We start from the raw sequence: 19,722 nt of genomic DNA, 5'->3' as shown, positions 1-19,722 counted from the left end.
ATTGACTGTCCTACAGGACTGAGAAAAGTACAGCTCAATTAGATCCTAGATCAGTTGATTCTGAAAATACTCGTAAATTGCTCATGTCAGAACTCATTACATAACACTGAAACTACTTTGCTGGATACTATCAAAATGTATTTGTAATTTGAATGAACTGGCCCTTTTCAAAATCTTAAAAAAGAAAATGTGCATAGTTAAGAAGTGCACAACACCGAGCAACAAGCCTGCATTTCTCTCGGCTAATGTCACGTAGTCTTGGTAGTGCTGCTGTGATACAATCACCGCATTGTATTATCTGAAATGGTAAAATTAGAACTTGGGTTATTGCCTCACTCTGGAGAATTTCTTTTGTTAGTAATTAAGTCCCGATTGAACAGTCCAGCAGTTACATCACTGCTGTGTCCTCTGTGTATGTGTGGCCCATTGTGTGACAGTGGAGAGTGGGGGACATACAGCAGTGATGTCATGGCTGGCAGGAAGCCTCTGGAGGGGACACAGAGTGACCACAACAACAGGAGTTGTACAGAGTTCAGGTGCCCCCTATAGGCTGTTTTCTTTATCACACTTGTAATCATAAACAGCAGTCTTAAACAGAATCTCATTGATGGAGGTTTAATCTGGAGTAGATACATTCTTGTACAGTTTCACTTTTAAAAACTTTGCATTATAAAGTCACACTTTGATATAAAAGCACATGAATTAAACATTAGTGTACATGTTAAAAACATTCATATAAATCCCTGACTGAGTTCACACAGTATAATCCAATTTACAGTACAAACAGATTGGACTTTTATCACAAAGCAAGTGAAGGTTAAGTCTGGCTCTCTTTGACCTGGCTTCACTGAGCCCAACATTGATGATCCTGGATAACTAAAGCTTAAGACGCTGCTCATTAACTGGCTCAGTTCACTGTGTTTACTGATCCAGCCACAAGTGCACTCTCAGAAAACTTACAGTGGAGTATTTAATGTTTTATAAAATGAAACTGCTATAGGCAGCTGCAGCAAAAACTGCTGTTTATCAGGATTAAATACACAATAGAAATCACACACCTAGAATGTGACACACTTAAAGCAGTGAGAAGCTGTTATTGCTGTCAAAGCAGAGCAGTACCAAAATGTTGTATTTGTAATTTACAGTGCATGTGGAGTTTTGTTCTGATAAACAATTACTTTATAGTTATCTGACTGAGTCTAAAAAACTTAAATACTTAACTTCATGTCATCCTGAGCTGCAGTGATGGCAGAAGGGTATAAAATCAGCATCAACACAGACAGTCAGTTTGTTGTAAAGTAAACTCACTACTTTTATCCGTGTTAGGACCCTTAAGGAAAGATGCTGCTCTGAACATAACCTGCTTCAGAGCAGGTTAGCTGTGCAGCATAGGTTTCCATGGTGATCTAACCCTGGTTAAGAGTGAGCCAGCTTCATGATACCAGAGAGCCACAGTCATATCGGTAACCCACTGATCTTATTTGTGATACAGGCCCCAGCTGTCCGTTCTCTCACACAGAGGTGGTTTCAGCCCTCAGTGGGTATCCCTGTGGGTGGCCTCGGGCCCGCTGTTTTTCGGCATCTCTGCGTTTCCGCTCCTGCAGATAGCGCCTCACTCCTCGGATCGTCTGGATGGTGAGCACCGTGCCGGCGGTGTACAGGATGGCTGTGATGAGCCCAAACAGAGCCACGGCTGCATCTGCCCCGCTCACATCACAGTTCATCCATGTGTATCCATTCCTGGCGTACAGCCTCTCACGCTGCTGACACACATCTGTGGAGTTGACCCTGATGATAAAGTGCAGGTAGAGCCCCACAGCCACTACGTAAGCCACCGCACCCACCGCCTGAAACACCAGCGCTCCATACAGAAGCTTCCGGGACATCAAGTGGGGCGGTCTGTTCCCGGCGACAACAAACAGCAGCGAGAGGACCCCCAAGGTCAGGCTAAAGGCGATACCACCGTAGATGCCCGGCGCCCTCATCTGGCTGTACTGCATGTCCAGGTCTCGTACCTGCTGCAGCTCGGTGCCCTGCAAGTTAAAGTTTGAGTTGATGTTGAAGCCGCCCAGCCCGCCCATGGAGGACATGCCTGACGTCACCATTTGAGCTGCAACCACGCAGATCAGGACCAGGCTGTTGGTCAGTACGGCACAAATCAGCACAATGCCTAAAACAGGTGAGGAATGAGATCATAAAATCAGATCAAGGTACAATTTGCTGTTATTCCCTCCATATACAGTGGACTGCTTGGTATAAAAAAGAAATGGTGTTCCTGCAGTGCCACAGTGCACAAAACAAAGAAACAAACAAGTGTGAAAAACAAGAATCCTTACAAAATACAGTAAATTACACTAGTATTAAGTCATATAACACAGTAAACTAATCTGCCTCCCTGCACTTCAGTGAGAATCAGGGTCACAATTAATGGTTATTTTATCATTAATTAGGTGGCACGGTGGCGTAGTGGTTAGCACTGTCGCCTAACAGCAAGAGGGTTCCTGGTTCAATCCCAGGAGGGGAGTTTGCATGTTCTCCCCGTGTCAGCGTGGGTTTTCTCTGGGTACTCCAAAGACATGCAGGTTGGGGATTCTAATTGGTGACTCTAAATTGTCCATAGGTGTGAATGTGAGCGTGAATGGTTGTCTGTCTCTATTTGTCAGCCCTGCGATAGTCTGGCGACCTGTCCAGGGTGTACCCTGCCTCTCACCTAATGTCAGCTGGGATAGGCTCCAGCCCCCCGCGACCCTCAAGAGGATAAGCGGTTATGAAAATGGATGGATGGATGGATAGTCTGACAAAGTAGGTTACCAGCCGGGCAAATTGGAGAACTGCCTTTGGGCCCCACAGCACCAACTTCCTCATGTTTACTGTAACACATCTGTGTGATTTTTATCAATCTAGACTGTTTCAGTGTGAGTTGCCGAGTATTGGAGATACCAGCCGTAGAGATGTCTGCCTTCTCTCCAATATACTGGAAGAGGATGGCACTCAGCTCAGAAAATACATTTGAAAAACTCAACAGCAATGTCTCTTTCCAGAAAGCATTCCCCCGTTACTCAAGATAATCCACAGACCAGGTTGTGAGACGTTTTATGTGGGAACTATTTTTTTTTCTATCGAAATACACCTGCAAGCTGTATCATTGAGCAGAAGGATGTGTGCATCTCCTCACTAGCGAGAAACTCGTGGACATGACAGTGTGGGGTGTAACACTGATGGCTTCCTCCTCAGCTGAGCTTTATCATTAGCTAGCTCAGTGGTATAAAGTGAGCTTGCAAATGATACACGCTCCCTTCTGTGCAGTGATATGGTTGACAGGTTTAGTTTGGTAGAAAGAAATAGTCCTTACATGAAACCCCTCACAACAAGATCTGTGGATTATCTTGAGTTACCGAATCAGGATTTCTGGAAAGGCACGTGAATTTTTTAAATGTATTTTTGGCGCTTTGAGAACCACAAGCAGAGTGTCATCTAGTTCCATTACATTGGAGAGAAGGCAGGTGAACTGTCCCTTTTGGCTAACATATCAGTGCTGATGTTAATCATTATGAGGTCACGTGTGTATTTTTATAGGGCTGCAATAATGGTTATCTAACAACTATTTTTACACTTTTTAAATTGATTCATCATTTCATAAAATGCCACAGCAAAAATGCTTGTCCAAGGTTCCCAGAGCGCAAGGTGATACCTTTACAAGCAGTGCTCTGTCTGATTAACAGTCCATAACCCAAATATATTGTATTTTCAATGACATGAAACAGACCACAGTCACAAATCCTTACATTTGAGAAGCTGGAAACCAAAACCTGTTAAGCACTTTTGCTTGATAAATGACTTAAACTATTAATTAAAATGCCATGTTATTAACATTCCAAGAGGATCAACTCTTTACATGGAAATGAACAGGCACATGTGATTAATCTGTTAGACTCAGATATCAGGTTATTAGCTTTCTCTTTCTTAAAAGGGCCATGTTGCTGCCAAAGTCTTAAGTGTGAGAAAAGAGGCCTGTAAACACCAGAAACCGGTCAGTCCAGTATTCACAGAGGGAAGAACTGAGCTACAGTGAGACTGAAACCAAAGTCCGCCCTGTGACGTAGCAGCTTCTATGGGAAGAGCTTTCATATGATTAATCCAGATACTTCCACTCTGATCTGGACTTACCTCTCCTGGAGCAAATGTGTGTGCATTTGGACTCATGGTGCTCAACTCGTGGGACTTCCCGCGCATGTTTGGGAGGGGAGTCGGCTTCTCTGGGGTAGTATGGAGGTCGAGAGGAAGACCTGGAGCACAGAAACACATGCATAATGACACTGAGGAAGTTCTCTACCACTTATTTTTCTAGCTTGGTCTAGCATATTTAAGACTGATATAGAAAATGTGGAAACTTAGCAGCACTGTAGCACTGAACCTCTCTATGTTTTTGTTTTACTGTGAGAAAAAAAAAAGTTTTAATTCAGCAATATGTTATACTTAAACAAAGGCTATTTTTTACTTTTCTGATTTCGAATTTTTTGCAACATTGTAAGTTACATGTATAGTAAGAAAGATATTGAAGCTTGACATATCCTTTTTGTTAGTCAGATCGATACAGTGGTAAGATAGATAGATAGATAGATAGACAATCCCTAATTGGATTGTTACAGTAGCCAATATGCATAAAACCCCCAGAAACAAATGTGACATTCAAGGAGGAAGATGATAAACAAAAAACAATCAAAGGCCATAAATAAATAAGACACAGTGAACTACAGTTATGTGGCATCTGAGAACATTGGCTTAACTTATGATATACTGTACAATGTGCCCTAAAATAATAGGCCAACATGCCTAATAATAATATTAATCATAATAACAATAACAATGCACTCTACAATAGTGGTGTTGGACTGAACTTTATTTTAACTAACTCCTTATGAATGACTCCTGGCCTAATGTAAATAGTCAATTGTCAGTTTTTTTTTTAATTCTGGCGAGGTTTCTTTGTAGTTTTTGGATACTTTTATTTTATTTTAAACCTTTTAAAATAACCACACTGTGACAAAAATGAAAAAGATGATTACAAATACAGAGTTTAAAACTAAGCACTGACATCCATTCACATATGAACTCAGGACAGGTCAGATAATATAATATTAGAAGGGAAACAGTGGGTTTTCTGATCTTTACTGACAGCACATTAAACACACCTGTCGCCTGATGACTGTCTGTCATCGTGGGAGTCCCGGTAGTGTCGGTGGTCTCCGTTTCTCTCCCGGTGTCCCCGGTTTGAACGGGGCGGCTGGCTCATACCTGCTGATCGAAACCGATACAGAATTGACCTTTGAACAATACAGAAACTGTAGGCGCTACTATATAAGAAACACGTAACGTGGAAAAAATGTGTCTGTGCGAATATTATCGTGGTTTCTTTAAAGTGAATTTCAATAGACTTGACGGAAGCCGAAGTGAGGACATAAACATCATCATTAAAGAGTATTTGTGATGAAAAACAAACCGGAAACACTCTTTCCTTTGAAATTAAGCTTTATAAACTTCACGTCGAGAAACAACGGAGAAGGTTTGTGGTGTCAAAAGTGGTCAAAAAAGGAAAACATGGCTCTGCAGCCTTTACGGTGTGTTAGCTCGTTAAATTAACGTTAGCTTAAAAACACTTGTCTCGCTAATGAAGTGTTAATTAAAATCCCAGACATCAAAGACTTACTGTGAATATGTGTCGTTGAAAGCACTCCAAAGTCCGACTATAACGCCATTTTTCTATCTCTTTCCTGTCCAGGTACAAACAGCTCCACCCTACCTGGAGGTGGAGGAGGAGGAAGGGACGCTACAGGTTCAGGTAGGTGAATGTGTCTTCTGCTCACAGCTGGAGCTTCACAACTGAAGGCTTTTTGGATGGTGTTCAAGTCATTACCAGCTCCTCTGAATCAGCCGCTTTGTGTGTTGCCAGTCCCTATCAGTGCAGCCAAAGAAGCCTCTGTTTATACTCTGTTTTAGGGGGTGTTGGCCTTTTAACATGAGCAGCAGCCTCTGTCTATCTGTCTGCCTGTCTGTCTGTGTGTTGTGGAGGAATGTTGTTGTTTATGTGCTTCTTTTATCAGCCAAGAGATTTACATGCAGCTCCCTGAAGAGCCCTGTTGTGTCCACTCAACTGTATTCACATCTCTCTGCTTGGAATGACACATTCCCAAGTTGCTGTACAATGTGTAGGCTGCTGGCACTGTTTATGGCTCATACATTCATATAAGTCACTGGCTTATTGAATACCAACTACGGACTGCTGCAACGACTAAGCAATTAGTCGATTAAGGGATCCATTAGTAGTTTAAGTCATTATTCAAGCAAATATTACAAACATTTGCTAGTTGAAGCTTCTCCAATGTAAGGATTTGATATTTTTCTCTGCCATCAGCAAGGTCAGTAACCCTTATTGATATCTAAAGGGGACATTTGTTTGTGTGTAGCAGCATAAGGACAAAAATAAGTAGCTAAACAGAGAAAGTAAAAAAATAAATACTAAAAGATAGGCATATAGCTATAAAACTAAAATAAGAAAAGAGAAAAACATAGAAACTATCTCACAAGATTAATTGGCTATCAATGGATGGATTATCAAACAGGTCTACAGGGCACATGCAGGCCCAGGGACCCATGTGTTCACTGGGCCCCTAATCCAGTGGCTCCACTCCAAGTTGTTAGCCTACTTCTTTTGTTGAGACAACACAGGACTCAGTCAAAAGTATGATCCAAATCCTTTGATTTTTAATTCAAATTTTCTACACTAAAAATTATATATTTTATATTTCTATATTATATATTTTAATACAAAATAACCTGCTGGATGTTTGTGCATGATATTTTGTGTTATAACTGTGAAGAGGGCATGTCGGTGTTGGTCCACTTTAACAGAATAATCTGCGATATTAAAATAAAGTTTGGATGATTGGCTGTTTGATAAAAAGAGGGGGAAACAGGGAAAAGGAGGGGAGAGACCAGCTCCTGGTTCAATTCTACATCCAGACCTACTTAATTATTGGTTAATTATTACCTATCTTTTATACTACTACTACTGCTACTACTACTACTACTAAATCATTCTATATAAGACCTTTGAAAATGTTTCTATGATTATTTTTGTATGTTGACTCTGTACCTTTATGTTTACCTTTGATGTATTGTACTGAATATGTATTGTATGAAGTTGTGAATATAATAGAAGGAACTACACAAGTCTGATGAATGTCCACTAGGTGGCAGCAGTCAAAACGTGACGCTGTTGCTGCAGTAAAATACTTCCGGGTTGCAGCTCAGTAAACAATAACATGAGGTCAAAGCTAGTGTAGTGTAACTTTTGCTGACACACTGGTCGTCCTCTCTGTGTCTGTGCTTATTCAGGGACATATTATTTACCGTCTGTGCTCCTGTCCGGCCATGTTGTTCCTCCGGACAGCGGCTCTCAGCTGCAGAGGTCTGACCGCTCTGCGCTGCCTGCCCACCGGCTACACCACCTCCAGAAGCACCGCTACATACATCCAGGGCCAGAGCCCGGAGCCACGTATCCGAGAATACTTCTACTATATTGACCACCAAGGACAGGTGAGTGTGTGAAGTGACACAAAACAAAACCTTAAAAAATATATCTATGCTATAGATTCTCCCGCCAGCATGACATATCGTTGTGTGCTCCACTTGCAGCTTTTCCTCGATGACACTAAAGTGAAGAACTTTGTCACCTGCTTCAAAGGTAAAAGTGAACACCCACACACCCACAACACAGATAGAGCTCATAGGTCAGCCAAAATCCATCCCTACTTAGATCGTGTGACTATTCCCAATTACCTCCACCTGACTATAACTCAAGTATAAAACAGCCTAAAGGAACAGTCTGACAGGTTTTGGGAATATGCATGTTTGCTATGTTAAACAAGTTGGCGCTCGAACCAAGCAAGTTACTTTGAGAACAGCAGAGTTGAATCTGTACAGGGGACACTGTCACATTTTAGCAGTTTACTATATATAAAAAACATAGAACTGCAGGATTAACTTCTATCAGCCACCTGTTCTTCCACATCTCTGCTCACTGTGTACAGTAACCCTAACCTGGAATATCATATAGCATCAGGTTTGCAGTGTGGTAATTTGATCAAACTTAAATGTAGGCTATTTAGGATATGCACCATGTAATCGGTCACAGCATCTGCTAAAATAGTTTAGGTTTTAAAACTGGATGTGACACTCTCTCTTAAGATACTTGTCAACTGTTTCAGTGAAAAGACTAAAACCAACTATGTGTTAGTCTGTCTCTCAATACTTTCTTATTTCTCTGTCCTGTCTGGCTGTCAGCTGCAGGCCCACTGGTTCCTGTTGAAGATCTAAGTCTTAAAACAATTCATATATATGTAGTTTTATCAAGAAGAGGCTCAATGATTTCCCTAAAACAGCTGCCCATTGTTAGATAAATCATTGTTTGATGAACTGTGTTGGCATTAAAAAAAAAACGGAATATTTTTAAGACAGGGTCTCAAGATCAGATAATGAAGTAGGACCCAGATCCCTCCTGATGTCAGGGAATATTGTGCTTTAGTGGCACATATTTTCCTACAAAATTACAAGTAATCAAATTTGTTCTAAGACAGGCTGAACATGTGACTGTGGGTTGAAGTGTGAAACCACGGCCAATGCCCTTAATATAATTCTGATCTGACTAATTATTAGCATTAGAGCGAAACTCATATTTTCCATTGTATGGTCTTTATTTTGCTGTATTGCTCAGAATCTCTTCATCATCCCTGTTTCCTTATTACCAGATAAACCGTTCCTGGTCTTCTTCTTCAGTCGGCTGCGCACAAATCGGAGCGGTCGTTATGAGAAGGACTTCCCCTACATATCCTTATGTGGCAGGGAGAGGAACTTCCTGCGCTGCGATGACCGTCCTGTGGTCTTCACCCACCTGCTGCAGGGTCCTGAAGGGTCACCAGAAATCAAGGGAAATCAGGAGCTGCTATCGTACTGTGGCGGGGCAGAGAAGCTGTCCGCCCCGTTCCGCCCCGAGGCACTGTACATGCATCCTGTCACAGGACGAGTTTACCACCCCTGCTTAGAGCGCGGAGGAGGGGTCGGTCTGGTCAGGTCGGCCCTGGCCATTGAGCTCAGCCCATTCTTTGTTTATGCTTCGGAGCATGGCCAATCAGGACAGCCTACACACTTTCTCTGGGGAGGACAGAAGCACTTGCTGACCAATGAGCTGGCAGGATGCTTTCCCACTGAGGAGGAGGGCAGCGGGGAACAGGGAGAACTGGGATAATGACCAGAACAGGTTTAAAGGTGTACCTTAGATTTTGAAATGCTGCCCGCATACGCCATCCGTGTCCCATACTGGCAGTGTGAAATGAGACTGCGCTCTCATTATTGTGATTGCAATGTGATTGTTACTGTTTGAGGCAAGAGCCAATGTGTCCTCCTAACCTCATTTACATGATGTGTGAGAAGCAATATTCACTGATGATGCAGAGTGTTTTTGGCTCAAGACCCCACAAACAAAGCAGTCTCCCTTCATTAGAGGTTGCAGTTTAAACTGATTTTCCCTTTAGTTTCTTTGGATTAATTTGAATGATATTCATGGCCCTGAACAGGTTTAATTATCCAGTATGTCACACAGAAAGATAAGAGAAAAGTCTCTTAAGATTAACATACTGTAGCGGGGTGTAATAGAATTTTATCTTTTTTATTTGCTTTCCTGTAAATCATCTCAATGATGACTGTATTTATCATCCTGCCCCCCAGGTTGGAGAGGCTGAAGCTACAGTGTGCTTGAAGCTCAGACTTGGTGGCACTGTGTCTGCATGTGTAAAGAGAAGATTCAGTCTCAGGTGAAACCTTAATCGAAGGTCCAGTGTGTAGGATTTAGGGGGATACATCAGCAGAAATGGGATATAATGTTCATAACTATGTGTTCATTAGTGTATAATCACCTGTAACTAAGAATTGTTTTCTTCTCGTTACCTTAGAATGAGCCATTTATATCTACAAACGAAGTGGGTCCTTGTCATGGTTGTAGAAAGAGAACTGGATACAGCTTTGGAGGCGTGGCCCCATTTATTTTTTATGAAAGTTGCTCAGTGACGCATGAAGCTAAAAAAGTTCAACTTCTGTGTGTAAAATTAGCCTGATTGTCCAAACTTCTCTTAAACCCTCTGCTAACTTGAATGGGAATAAATTGATTTGATTGTGCAGCTCGTCTACACTTTGAAAATGTTATCAGACTGCAGGGATCAAATCCAAAGAGTTAAATTAGTCATTTCATGGGAGTTCTGACAGTAATCACGTGACGGACCAGGAAGTTGGAGTTACTTGGTTTGGACACTATGTCACATTGACTTCAAAGTTGGGCGCACTCTCTGGAGGCCTGGTCCCCATGTTGTTTCTACAGTAACCCAGAATGGTAAACAAAACACCAGCTCTAAATAGGGATATTCACATTTTGTGTTGGCCACCACAGTCCACCTACACATGGCTCATGGGAAAAATTTCAGTTGGTTGCACTTTGCAACCTCACCACTAGATGTCACTAACTCACACACACTAGACCTTTAACCCAAAGTAAAAAGTAGGTAATGAAAGCAAAGTTGATTTGAAAAAGAGAGCAGTTACTTGGCACATTGACTACATATAGTTATATGTCAAACAACAACTGAATAAAGTATATTCTGTTGCAGATGTCTGCAACAGAAAGTACAAATTTGAACTGAGTAGTATACAGAGTTTTTATTATAGCCTATGGTACAAAGAAAACACTATTAATTTGAATGTGAATAACACCAGGATCATCTTCTGTGGCAAAGCAACTTCACGAGAAGCACTTTAGAATAAACGACTGAATGTTCACAGTCAGATCCTTCTTTAATAAAATGATTTACTCTGAATATCTTGTTTGCTTTTTTTATACTGTAATATTCCTGAGATGAAAAATAAATGTTTTAGCTGAAATTGTCACTGTAGATTTTTATACCAAGTCCCTGAAGTTAACAAAGTACATTTACTCAAGTATGGCACTTTGTAATTTTAATACGTTTACATTAATTCCATTTTGTGCTGTTTTGCACTTTAACACTACAACATGATGGAGTCACTTTGCAGATGAGTTCCAACTTTAAAATGCATCTATCTACAATTCAGCACTATCTTTGTGGAGTGCTTTTGCTTTTGATACTTTATACTTAGGTACATTTTTTTCCAAGTTGTTTGCACATTTTGACTGCAGGATTTATATTCTTAACATTGTACTCAGTGAAAGTTTTGAATCCTCTCTATGTTCTGTCAGAACATTACAAGCCAACATGAACAACCGTACCTGGAAAAGGTACAAGTTATCATAAACTTAATCTAAATTATAAATCTAAATTGAGTCACACCGATCTGTTGTGTAAAGGCACATGATCTAAACGGGATTCTTTTTTGTTTCTTTTGCTTCCTTTGAACACGTGATGGTCATAAAACGCTCAGTCAACAAAGACATATTGAATTATAAACAGCAAACTATCTAAAACTGGAACTGTAGCATATGGTTTCCATCAAACCTCTCCCTGCCTTCAGGATATCTACCTCTGTGTTCTGTTCCTGCCTCAGCAAGTGAAGTAGTCAGTGTGGCTTTGGAGAACTCCATGTCCCAGAGATCCCAGCATTAGTGACCCGGGAACCAGGACTTGAATAACATGGCAGCGCCGTCCAGCAACACATGCGGGGTTATGGAGCAGTCTATCCGGGAGCGGGTTCCCCCGCTGCTCACGGACCTGTACCAGTTCACCATGGCGTACGCGTACTGGCAGGCCGGGCGGCACCAGGAGCCCGCCGTGTTCGAGCTCTTCTTCAGGGACAATCCGTTCGGCGGCGGCTTCTCGCTGTTCGCCGGGCTGCACGACTGTCTGCTGTTCATGCGCAGCTTTCGCTTCACAGACGAAGGTGAGCAAGTCAGTCTTGACTTTACTACCTAGGCCTAAGTATTACGATTTAAAAAACAGCACTTTAAGCTGTCAAAGCTAACAAAGTGACAGAGTTATTCCCCCCATCAGATAAGCATGTCATTGGTTTCCTGCAAACTTATTTTACGTGTACCGCTGTGGTTGCGCAATACTCCGCTGTGCGACCCCCGAGGGTGTCAGTGATAGCCTAGTTGGTGAATGCCGGTGGAGTGTTTCACTGAACTTTGACGTTTAGCTCTGAACTTCAGCACACAACCTGTAATCTCTTCGTGCTGAAAGGATCAGCGCATGAAGCAACACACTGCATACCAAGAAAGTTACTGAAACACTGCTTGTTCTCTTGTTACTGCAGGATATTGTTTGCTTTTGGCTCAAGCTTATCCGGATGCAAGCCAGAAGGGGTGTAAAGTCATTGAAACTAGTTCCACATTGATTAACTCAGCTCAACTCAACTTAATTTTATTTATAAAGCGCTTTAAAACAACCACAGCTGAAAACAAAGTGCTCAACATAGAAGGTCATAAAAACAACAAAACAGTGAGATAATAAAAAGCAGTTAAAACAAAAAAACAATAATGCTGGGTTAAAAGCCAGTGAGTAAAGTGGGTTTTAAGGTTGGTTTTAAAAGTAGACAGTGAGGAGGCCTGTCTGATGTGCAGAGGTAGATTGTTCCACATTTTTGGAGCAGCAACGGAGAATGCACGGTCAGCTTGGACCCCGGTACCTCAAGGAGCAGCTGATCAGCTGACCTGAGGCAGAGAGGTAGGGCGGAGCGAGGCCATTTAAAGATTTAAAAACAAATAAAAAGATCTTAAAATGAACTCTAAAATGCAGAGGTAGCCAGCGGAGGGAGGCCAGGATGGGTGTAATATGCTCTCTCATTCGTACTCCAGTTAGCAGACGAGCGGCAGCATTCTGGACTAACTGGAGACGTGCAAGGGAGGACTGGCTCACTCCAAAATAAAGTGCATTGCAGTAATCCAGCCGAGACATGATGAAGGCATGGATTACTGTTTTAAAGTGCTGATGTGCAAGAAAAGGCTTCACCTTCGCAAGCTGCCTGAGGTGAAAGAAACTCGAGTTTAATACTGCACTAATTTTGCGGTCCAATTTAAAATCACTGTCCATCTTAAAACCCAAGTTACTAACAGGAGACTTCGCATAAACTGCCAAAGCACCCAGATCAACAGGGGAGGAAACACAGGAGCCGCTGGGGCCAAACACCATCACCTCTGTTTTTTTTTTTTCCATTAAAATTTAAAAAGTTTTAAAATGCTACTTACACACTGATGCATCAGTATTCAGTGGTAGAATGTAACCAAGCACATTTACTCAACTACTGTACTAACCAGTAAGTACATAAGTTTATCAATTTGATCTCAAGTGGGCCAGACCACTCAAACCACTGCGTAATAACCTGTAAGTATCAAACTCTTCAAATTTATCTTTCATTCTGAAAATGTTAATCCATTAACCAAACAAAAAAATATAATTATAATTACGGGCTGTACTCTGGTCAGAGTACCAAAGCTTCTAAGGCAGTATTTCACATGAAGTATCTGCTCACTGTCTAAATTGCTTCTGAAACCCCTCAGCCTTCACATGTGCGTCAACATGGCGGCAAAGTCATCTGGAGGGCCAGATTGTTCCCTTTGGCAGGCTGGTTCTGGCCCCAGTCCATATGTTGACACCCCTGTTCTTGACAGATTAGACAGTCTACTTCTAGACTTCTATATTTATAATTTAAAAATATAGATTTGAATGTGTACGTGGTTGTGAGACTGATGTGATGAGCTTATGTGTCTGTGTGTGTTGGTGCATGTGTACACATTTATATGCTGGTAACCGGACTGCTCCAACAAAGTTTTGTATAACACAATAACAAAAAAAGTATCTGTCTGTCTGTCTGTCTGTCTGTCTGTCTATATATGTGTCTATCTTATACTCCATTATATCTCAGAGGGAACTATTGTACTATTGTACTTTTTACAACACTGCATTTATTTGACACTTACAGTTACTACTAGTTACTTTATGAATTAAAAAAAAATGATATGCTTATATGATATGATGCAGTACTACACAATTAATCCACTCAGAAGTACACACAGAAGTATCTAACACTGTACATAACTTCTGATACTTTAAAGCACATTCTGCTGATACTACTTTTGCATTTTTACTTAAGTAACATTTTGAATTCAGGACTTTTACTTGTAATGAGTATTTTTAGACTGTGATATTTATATGTTTACTTCTGCAAAATTATTACTTTTGTTGCGATACTTTAAGTGCTTTTACTTAATTATGTTTTTGAACTCACACTTGTAATGGAGTATTTTTACATAACTGTATTGCTACTTTTCTTTAATATTTCTGGTGGCGTGTAGTAAAAAGTAAAATACTCAGATAAATGAAAGTACCTAAATTGTACTTGTCTTAAAGTAATACAAGGTCAGGCCACACTTGTAATAACCACACTTACCCACGTTCAGTCTAAACTTCCTGTAAGTCACACCACTGAAGTCTGTTGGTAGCTGCAGGATTTGATTATCTTTACAGTAAGTTATTAGATTTAGCTCTATTATTGTAATTGTGTGTGTTTGTGTGTGTGTGTGTGTGTGGTGGTAAGAACATGTGAGGGCACAGGGAGGGCACACATACTTGTGTAAGAGCACGTGTGTCGTAGGATGAACTATGCCCTGTGTTGTAACTGACAGTGTTCCAGCTGTTGTGGTAACGTTGTGCTTTCTGGATCCAGATGTGGAGTTCCTGCGCTCTGTCCTGCCCCCAGCCACCGACCCCGCCTTCTTCCAGTTCCTTCGAGGCCTGGACTGCTCCGGTGTCACGCTCCGCTCTGTCCCAGAGGGCACTGTGGTGTTTGCCAGGGTGAGCTGCAGGGTGGAAATGAAGGTCAAAGGTCAAACGTAGGGGTCAGAGGGAGTAACTTGTCATACATGTCTAACACATCTGCAGGTGCCTCTGATGGAGGTGGCAGGTCCGCTGGCTGTGGTTCAACTGCTGGAGACCAGTTTACTGTGTCTGGTCAACTATGCCAGGTAAGAACCAAGACAAAATCAAACACACTGTGGGGGTGGAAAAGGTCACAGAGGACAAGATGCACATATACACTCATGTCATTATTGAAGTCCCACATATGTGTAATGTGTGCATCTGTGTGTAATTATACAATTCAGCCATGCAGATGCACATGCTGCTCATGAGTTACTCCCAGCAAATAGGCGACTGCAAGTGCATGTGTGACTGAAACCAGCCAGCAATCTCATCAGACATTACTGTCTTTCAGAGGCTGTGGCATGCTCATTTTTTAAGCAAGCGTGAAGGTAATGGTTATCATGTGAAACAAGCCATACATCCTCTGAATGCACAGGCTCTCTAGTTTGTGGTTGTCAAGTTTTATAAAGCTGTGATTATCGTAGACATCACAGTTATTATACAGTCAGGTCAAGTAAAAAAAAAAAAATGGTCTCACTACAATGAAATAGCTTCTATTGGGGCTAACATCATCACACATGAATACAACTGGGCCCACTGAATCCACAAGAGTCTCAGCTTCCCAGTCATACCCAATTTAATCAACCCCAAGACTGTTTAAAGAATCCCACTATGCAGAGATATTCAAATACACCATTTTTGTAATAGGTGAAAATAACACATTTATACTGCATGGTTCATGGTTTTTGCCAAAAAAAAAGTGGACATGTCTTTAAAGGGGAGTTTATACAGGGATCGTACAGTTCAAGGGACCCCCTCTGAAAATGACCATGCCAGTTTTTCCCTTGCCAAAATTTTGCTTAACTGTGGAGTGTTATTTAGCCCCCCTTTTGTTTGTCTGAATTGTCTAGTTTGTGACAAGTGATCAAAACGAGCCAGCACAGCCTCTCAAAGACAGTGTTGTTGAGAAAGGCGAGGTAGTTGGGAGATTACCCATATGTGGGATTTTTAGTATATAATTACATAAGTGTATGTATGTGCATCTTACACACACACACACACACACACACACACACATACCATACACACACACACACACACACACACACACACACACACACACACACACACCATACACTGAGCTCCACCATGAGACATAAAGCAGTCTATTTCTGTTCTGTCTCCTGTCTGTGGTCAGTCTGGTGTGCAGTAACGCTGCCCGTTTCCGCCTGGCGGCTGGCCCCAGGAGAAAGCTGCTGGAGATGGGCCTCAGGAGGGCTCAGGGACCAGATGGAGGGCTCACTGCCTCACGATACACACACATTGGAGGTGAATGTTGTGTGGTCTGTCAAACATTCATGTTGTGACACACAGTGTACAGCCCTTATCCACATTTGTGGTTGTATTAGCTACAAGTATTTATCTTAACACAAATAGCCTGATAGCCAACACAGGTGATTGGAACAGAGATGATATGTAGCAAATTATTTTTCAAAATTAACTTTATTCAGGTGTGTTGCCTCGGGCCTGAATGTGCTCTGAATTTGCCACTTGATCATTTTAGCACACGCACACTAATGAAACATTAGTAAATTACCTTGTCAATTGCTAATGTCCATCACATTTTGTGTCTAATTATGTTCCATGTACGCACATGTGAAAAGAAATGGTCACTGGGCATTAACCAAAACAGGTGAAGTCTAACCATCCTCTCCTCGCCTGTACTTCTCTCTCTCTCACTGCTGTATGTAGGGACGTGCTCAGTGTGGGCACACTGATTGCACATGTACAGAGGCGTGGCCTTTGTTACACCCAGACTGAATCTGTCTTTCAGGTTTTGACCTCACCAGTAATGTTCAGGCTGGTTTCCTATTTGGGGTCCCCGTCGCAGGGACCATGGCGCACTCATATGTCACTTCCTTTACCTCCCTGGAGGAGGTGAGGCCACAAGTGAGTATGTTGTTTCTGCTCCAGTCATCCTTACAGGATCGCACAAAGACCATCATTATACGAAGCACACGATAAGTGTGTGAATGGATCTCATTCATCACAGTGAAAATTTGACAACTTTTATGTCTTTATCTGTTATGTTGTTATGTAATTGTTGGAGAATGGGACAAACCAGTGCAGAGAGCTAGGTTCAGGCCCCAGCAGCAAGACTTCCTGTACAGCTGTGTGGTCCAATAAACCTAATTTACTGGTGGGAAGCCATTGAGGGATTAGGTCATTGTGACTCCTAAAACTGATTGGTTAAATACAGTGCAAGTTGTGTAATATGCATACATCATTCAGTTTCATTTCAGTGATCATGTGGAAAAGAAGGGACTGCAGGCAGCATCAGTACTGCAGGATGCATATTGTTGACAGTGGAGTTAACAGTGACAAGGAATACAGTGCTGAGAAACTGCCTGATTCAGATTGGGGGGAAAAAGTGGGAACATGCTTATGTTAAGTACTGCACTTTCAGTTGGACTGTTTTTAAAACTGCGCTGATGCATTCACAGACACTCTGACACCAGAGATTTTACTGCACAGATGGACACAATTCTTTCATATGTAATAATACAACCCTGTTTCAAATTTCCACTCAGACTCTTGCTGCAGTAAACGGGGACCCCAATCCAGTTGACTTAATTTCGTTGACGAAGGGCTGGTTGAGTCGTGTGTGTGAGCTTCTGGGAGCCGAGCCTGGGAAGATCCGCGAGGGCGAGCTGGCTTCTTTTTTGTCCTACGCCATCGCCTACCCCCAGAACTTCCTCCCTGTGATCGACAGCTACAGTGTTGGCTGGTAACGAGCAGTGTTACGTTTGATCAGGGCTTTTATCATGTGAATGATGACCAACAGTATCTCATTTTCTGTAGAATCACAATAATGTAAGACTCCAGTCATATAAACGCTTACATGATCCAACCGAACCCTACTTTTATGCTGTTCAGTCTTCCTGCCATTTCCCTGAAAATAGGCATATTATTTACTCACTTTCAAACTTCTTCAGTTATGTATACTGTACAGTATACTGTGTGGAAAATTACTCAGCGCATGTGCTTAATTATTGTACTTAAATACATTTTTGAGGCACTTTTTGTGACCTTTTACAGAGACGGAAGTGCGTAGTTGGGGCCATTGTCATTTTGCGCATTTCAGAGTTTCACCATAGTGATTTTTTTTCCTCTAAATTTCTCATATGGTTTCTTTTCAAATAACTGTCCAAGGCCAAAAGAGGTCAAAGTATCCAATATTTTACCAAATAAGCAAAGATTAGAGAAAAGTCTAAAAATGTATAATAAATTATTATTATACATTATAATTATATTATTATCAGAACTTTTTCCTCTGCCATTAATCATCTCATCACCACTCAGATTTATTGGGAACCACTGGACTAAACTTTCTAACAGTGAAAAGCTGCTTTACATATTGATGCATCTGTATCAATCAGCGTTAATTTAATAATGTCATAAATTTAGATGTATTACACAAGTACTTTGATTTAAAGATCCAGTGTGTAGGATCTCCTCCTTAGGCTTTTTGCATAGGCTTAGGAAAGGCAGAGAGGCCGCAGAACAGAGCCATACCACCAAATAGAATACTGCAAATGGAAATAAAGTTTTCTTTGCAAAATGGTCCTGACTGAAGTGGAATACAATATTTACAATTATGTTTCTTATAGTGTAAAATCACCTGATCGTTGTGTTTTCAGTAGCTTGGAATGACCTATTTATATCCACAAACCAAACACTGGTTCTGAAGAGGGCCCTTTCAGGTTTTTATGTTACCTTGAAGGCCATCATATGTTCTCTACACACTTGGAAGGGAAAGCTGTATTCAGTTGCTTGAAATCTGCAACCTCTTTGCTAGATGCCACTACATCCTACACACTGGTCCTTTAAGTAGAATTCCAAATGCAGAACTTTCAGTGGCAGTGGTGTATCTTTTACAATGTGGTAGTGGTTCCTCTACTAAAGTGAACGATCAAAGTACTTCTTCCACCCCTGATGTTGCATCATTTATTTCAAAAGAAGATAATTATAACAACAGACCATGCTTAGTAATGATAATTAGTTAATAAATTTATAGATATCACATCAGTCCTCATTAGAAACAGTAGAAGTACAATGCGCTATATTTACCAGCAGGTGTCACTAATGTGCACTGAGGTAATCGGGTTTGGAGTAATCAATCTGTCAGTGATATTATTTGGTGAAAAGCCTCAGTGCTATACTGGTAACTGCAACGATGCTCCCTGTGTTTTATAATGTTGCAGTGACAGACTGTCCTTCATGCAGGGCTGCAGCCTGCACCTAATGGATACCTTTATCACTGATTAATCTGTTGATCATGTTTCTTTTAATACAGAGCAGGAAATGTTTAAACAATGACTCATACAGTATAATAATGGAAAATCGTAATTTCTCAGAAACCAGTGTGACCTGTGTTTCATGCTCATATGATGATGTGTGTGTGCATGTGTGATTTCAGTAGTGGTCTGTTGAACTTCTGCGCTGTGGCCTTGGCACTGTGTGAACTGGGCTACAGGCCTGTAGGAATTCGTCTGGACAGCGGGGACCTCTGCAGGCAGTCAGTTGAAGTCCGCCGCGTCTTCAGACTCTGCAGCGAGCAGTGAGTGAGGTGCCATGCTGCATGTCTTTAAAGCCTACAGTGAGAATATATGTTGCTCCACCACAGGTCTGATTGTCTGTTGTTCTTTTTTGTGTGTTTCATCTCTACAGTTTCTCCGTCTCTGCCTTCGACTCACTGATCATTGTTGGGACCAACAACATCACAGAG

The 19,722-nt window shown here is 41.5% G+C and overlaps 3 protein-coding genes across 4 annotated transcripts in view; 2 read left to right on the top strand and 1 right to left on the bottom strand.

Annotated features, from left to right (window-relative positions):
- Positions 1 to 599: 599 nt before the first annotated feature.
- Positions 600 to 5,846, bottom strand: si:ch211-191a24.4 (uncharacterized protein LOC100150331 homolog). 2 transcript variants are annotated; one of them, XM_049587088.1, is made up of 4 exons: positions 5,708 to 5,846; positions 5,193 to 5,298; positions 4,168 to 4,286; positions 600 to 2,170 (listed from the first exon to the last, which is right to left on the bottom strand). In XM_049587088.1, exons 2-4 carry the CDS (start codon positions 5,291 to 5,293, stop codon positions 1,512 to 1,514), a joined length of 879 nt encoding a protein of 292 aa, XP_049443045.1. In that variant the 5' UTR covers positions 5,294 to 5,298; positions 5,708 to 5,846; the 3' UTR covers positions 600 to 1,511. The 2 variants fall into 2 exon arrangements, with proteins under 2 accessions (XP_049443045.1, XP_049443044.1); XM_049587087.1 differs by having other exon boundaries at positions 5,193 to 5,295.
- lg10h8orf82 (linkage group 10 C8orf82 homolog) lies at positions 5,354 to 10,931 on the top strand. The gene is made up of 5 exons (XM_049587094.1): positions 5,354 to 5,618; positions 5,780 to 5,839; positions 7,396 to 7,596; positions 7,696 to 7,744; positions 8,808 to 10,931. The coding sequence occupies exons 3-5, from the start codon at positions 7,432 to 7,434 to the stop codon at positions 9,302 to 9,304; spliced, it is 711 nt and encodes a 236-aa protein (XP_049443051.1). The 5' UTR covers positions 5,354 to 5,618; positions 5,780 to 5,839; positions 7,396 to 7,431; the 3' UTR covers positions 9,305 to 10,931.
- Positions 10,932 to 11,473: 542 nt separating this feature from the next.
- The window catches only part of naprt (nicotinate phosphoribosyltransferase), a 16,103-nt gene continuing 7,854 nt past the window's right edge, over positions 11,474 to 19,722 (top strand). Inside the window, exons 1-8 of the mRNA XM_049587078.1 lie at positions 11,474 to 11,958; positions 14,740 to 14,867; positions 14,955 to 15,037; positions 16,132 to 16,262; positions 16,768 to 16,883; positions 17,525 to 17,721; positions 19,414 to 19,554; positions 19,665 to 19,722. The exon at positions 19,665 to 19,722 is cut by the window's right edge and continues 27 nt beyond it. Coding sequence (XP_049443035.1) covers positions 11,712 to 11,958; positions 14,740 to 14,867; positions 14,955 to 15,037; positions 16,132 to 16,262; positions 16,768 to 16,883; positions 17,525 to 17,721; positions 19,414 to 19,554; positions 19,665 to 19,722 — 1,101 coding nt within the window. The 5' untranslated portion in view covers positions 11,474 to 11,711. The remainder of the gene's footprint in view (positions 11,959 to 14,739; positions 14,868 to 14,954; positions 15,038 to 16,131; positions 16,263 to 16,767; positions 16,884 to 17,524; positions 17,722 to 19,413; positions 19,555 to 19,664) is intronic.

Source organism: Epinephelus fuscoguttatus, linkage group LG10 (assembly GCF_011397635.1).
Source record: "Epinephelus fuscoguttatus linkage group LG10, E.fuscoguttatus.final_Chr_v1".
Classification (NCBI taxonomy): Eukaryota; Metazoa; Chordata; class Actinopteri; order Perciformes; family Serranidae; genus Epinephelus; species Epinephelus fuscoguttatus.
The sequence above is the reverse complement of the archived record's forward strand: the minus strand, read 5'-3'. Positions and strand labels throughout refer to the sequence as shown.

What these genes read in the sequence shown, in the direction of transcription:
- si:ch211-191a24.4 (XM_049587088.1), bottom strand. Translation starts at nt 5,293, where the DNA reads ATGAGCCAGCCGCCCCGTTCAAACCGGGGACACCGGGAGAGAAACGGA. An exon ending in AGACAGTCATCAGGCGACAG is followed by an intron (nt 4,287 to 5,192) that starts GTGTGTTTAATG and finishes TCTGTGCTCCAG; the next exon opens with GTCTTCCTCTCGACCTCCAT. An exon ending in ACACATTTGCTCCAGGAGAG is followed by an intron (nt 2,171 to 4,167) that starts GTAAGTCCAGAT and finishes CACCTGTTTTAG; the next exon opens with GCATTGTGCTGATTTGTGCC.
- lg10h8orf82 (XM_049587094.1), top strand. Translation starts at nt 7,432, where the DNA reads ATGTTGTTCCTCCGGACAGCGGCTCTCAGCTGCAGAGGTCTGACCGCT. An exon ending in ATATTGACCACCAAGGACAG is followed by an intron (nt 7,597 to 7,695) that starts GTGAGTGTGTGA and finishes CTCCACTTGCAG; the next exon opens with CTTTTCCTCGATGACACTAA. An exon ending in CTTTGTCACCTGCTTCAAAG is followed by an intron (nt 7,745 to 8,807) that starts GTAAAAGTGAAC and finishes CCTTATTACCAG; the next exon opens with ATAAACCGTTCCTGGTCTTC.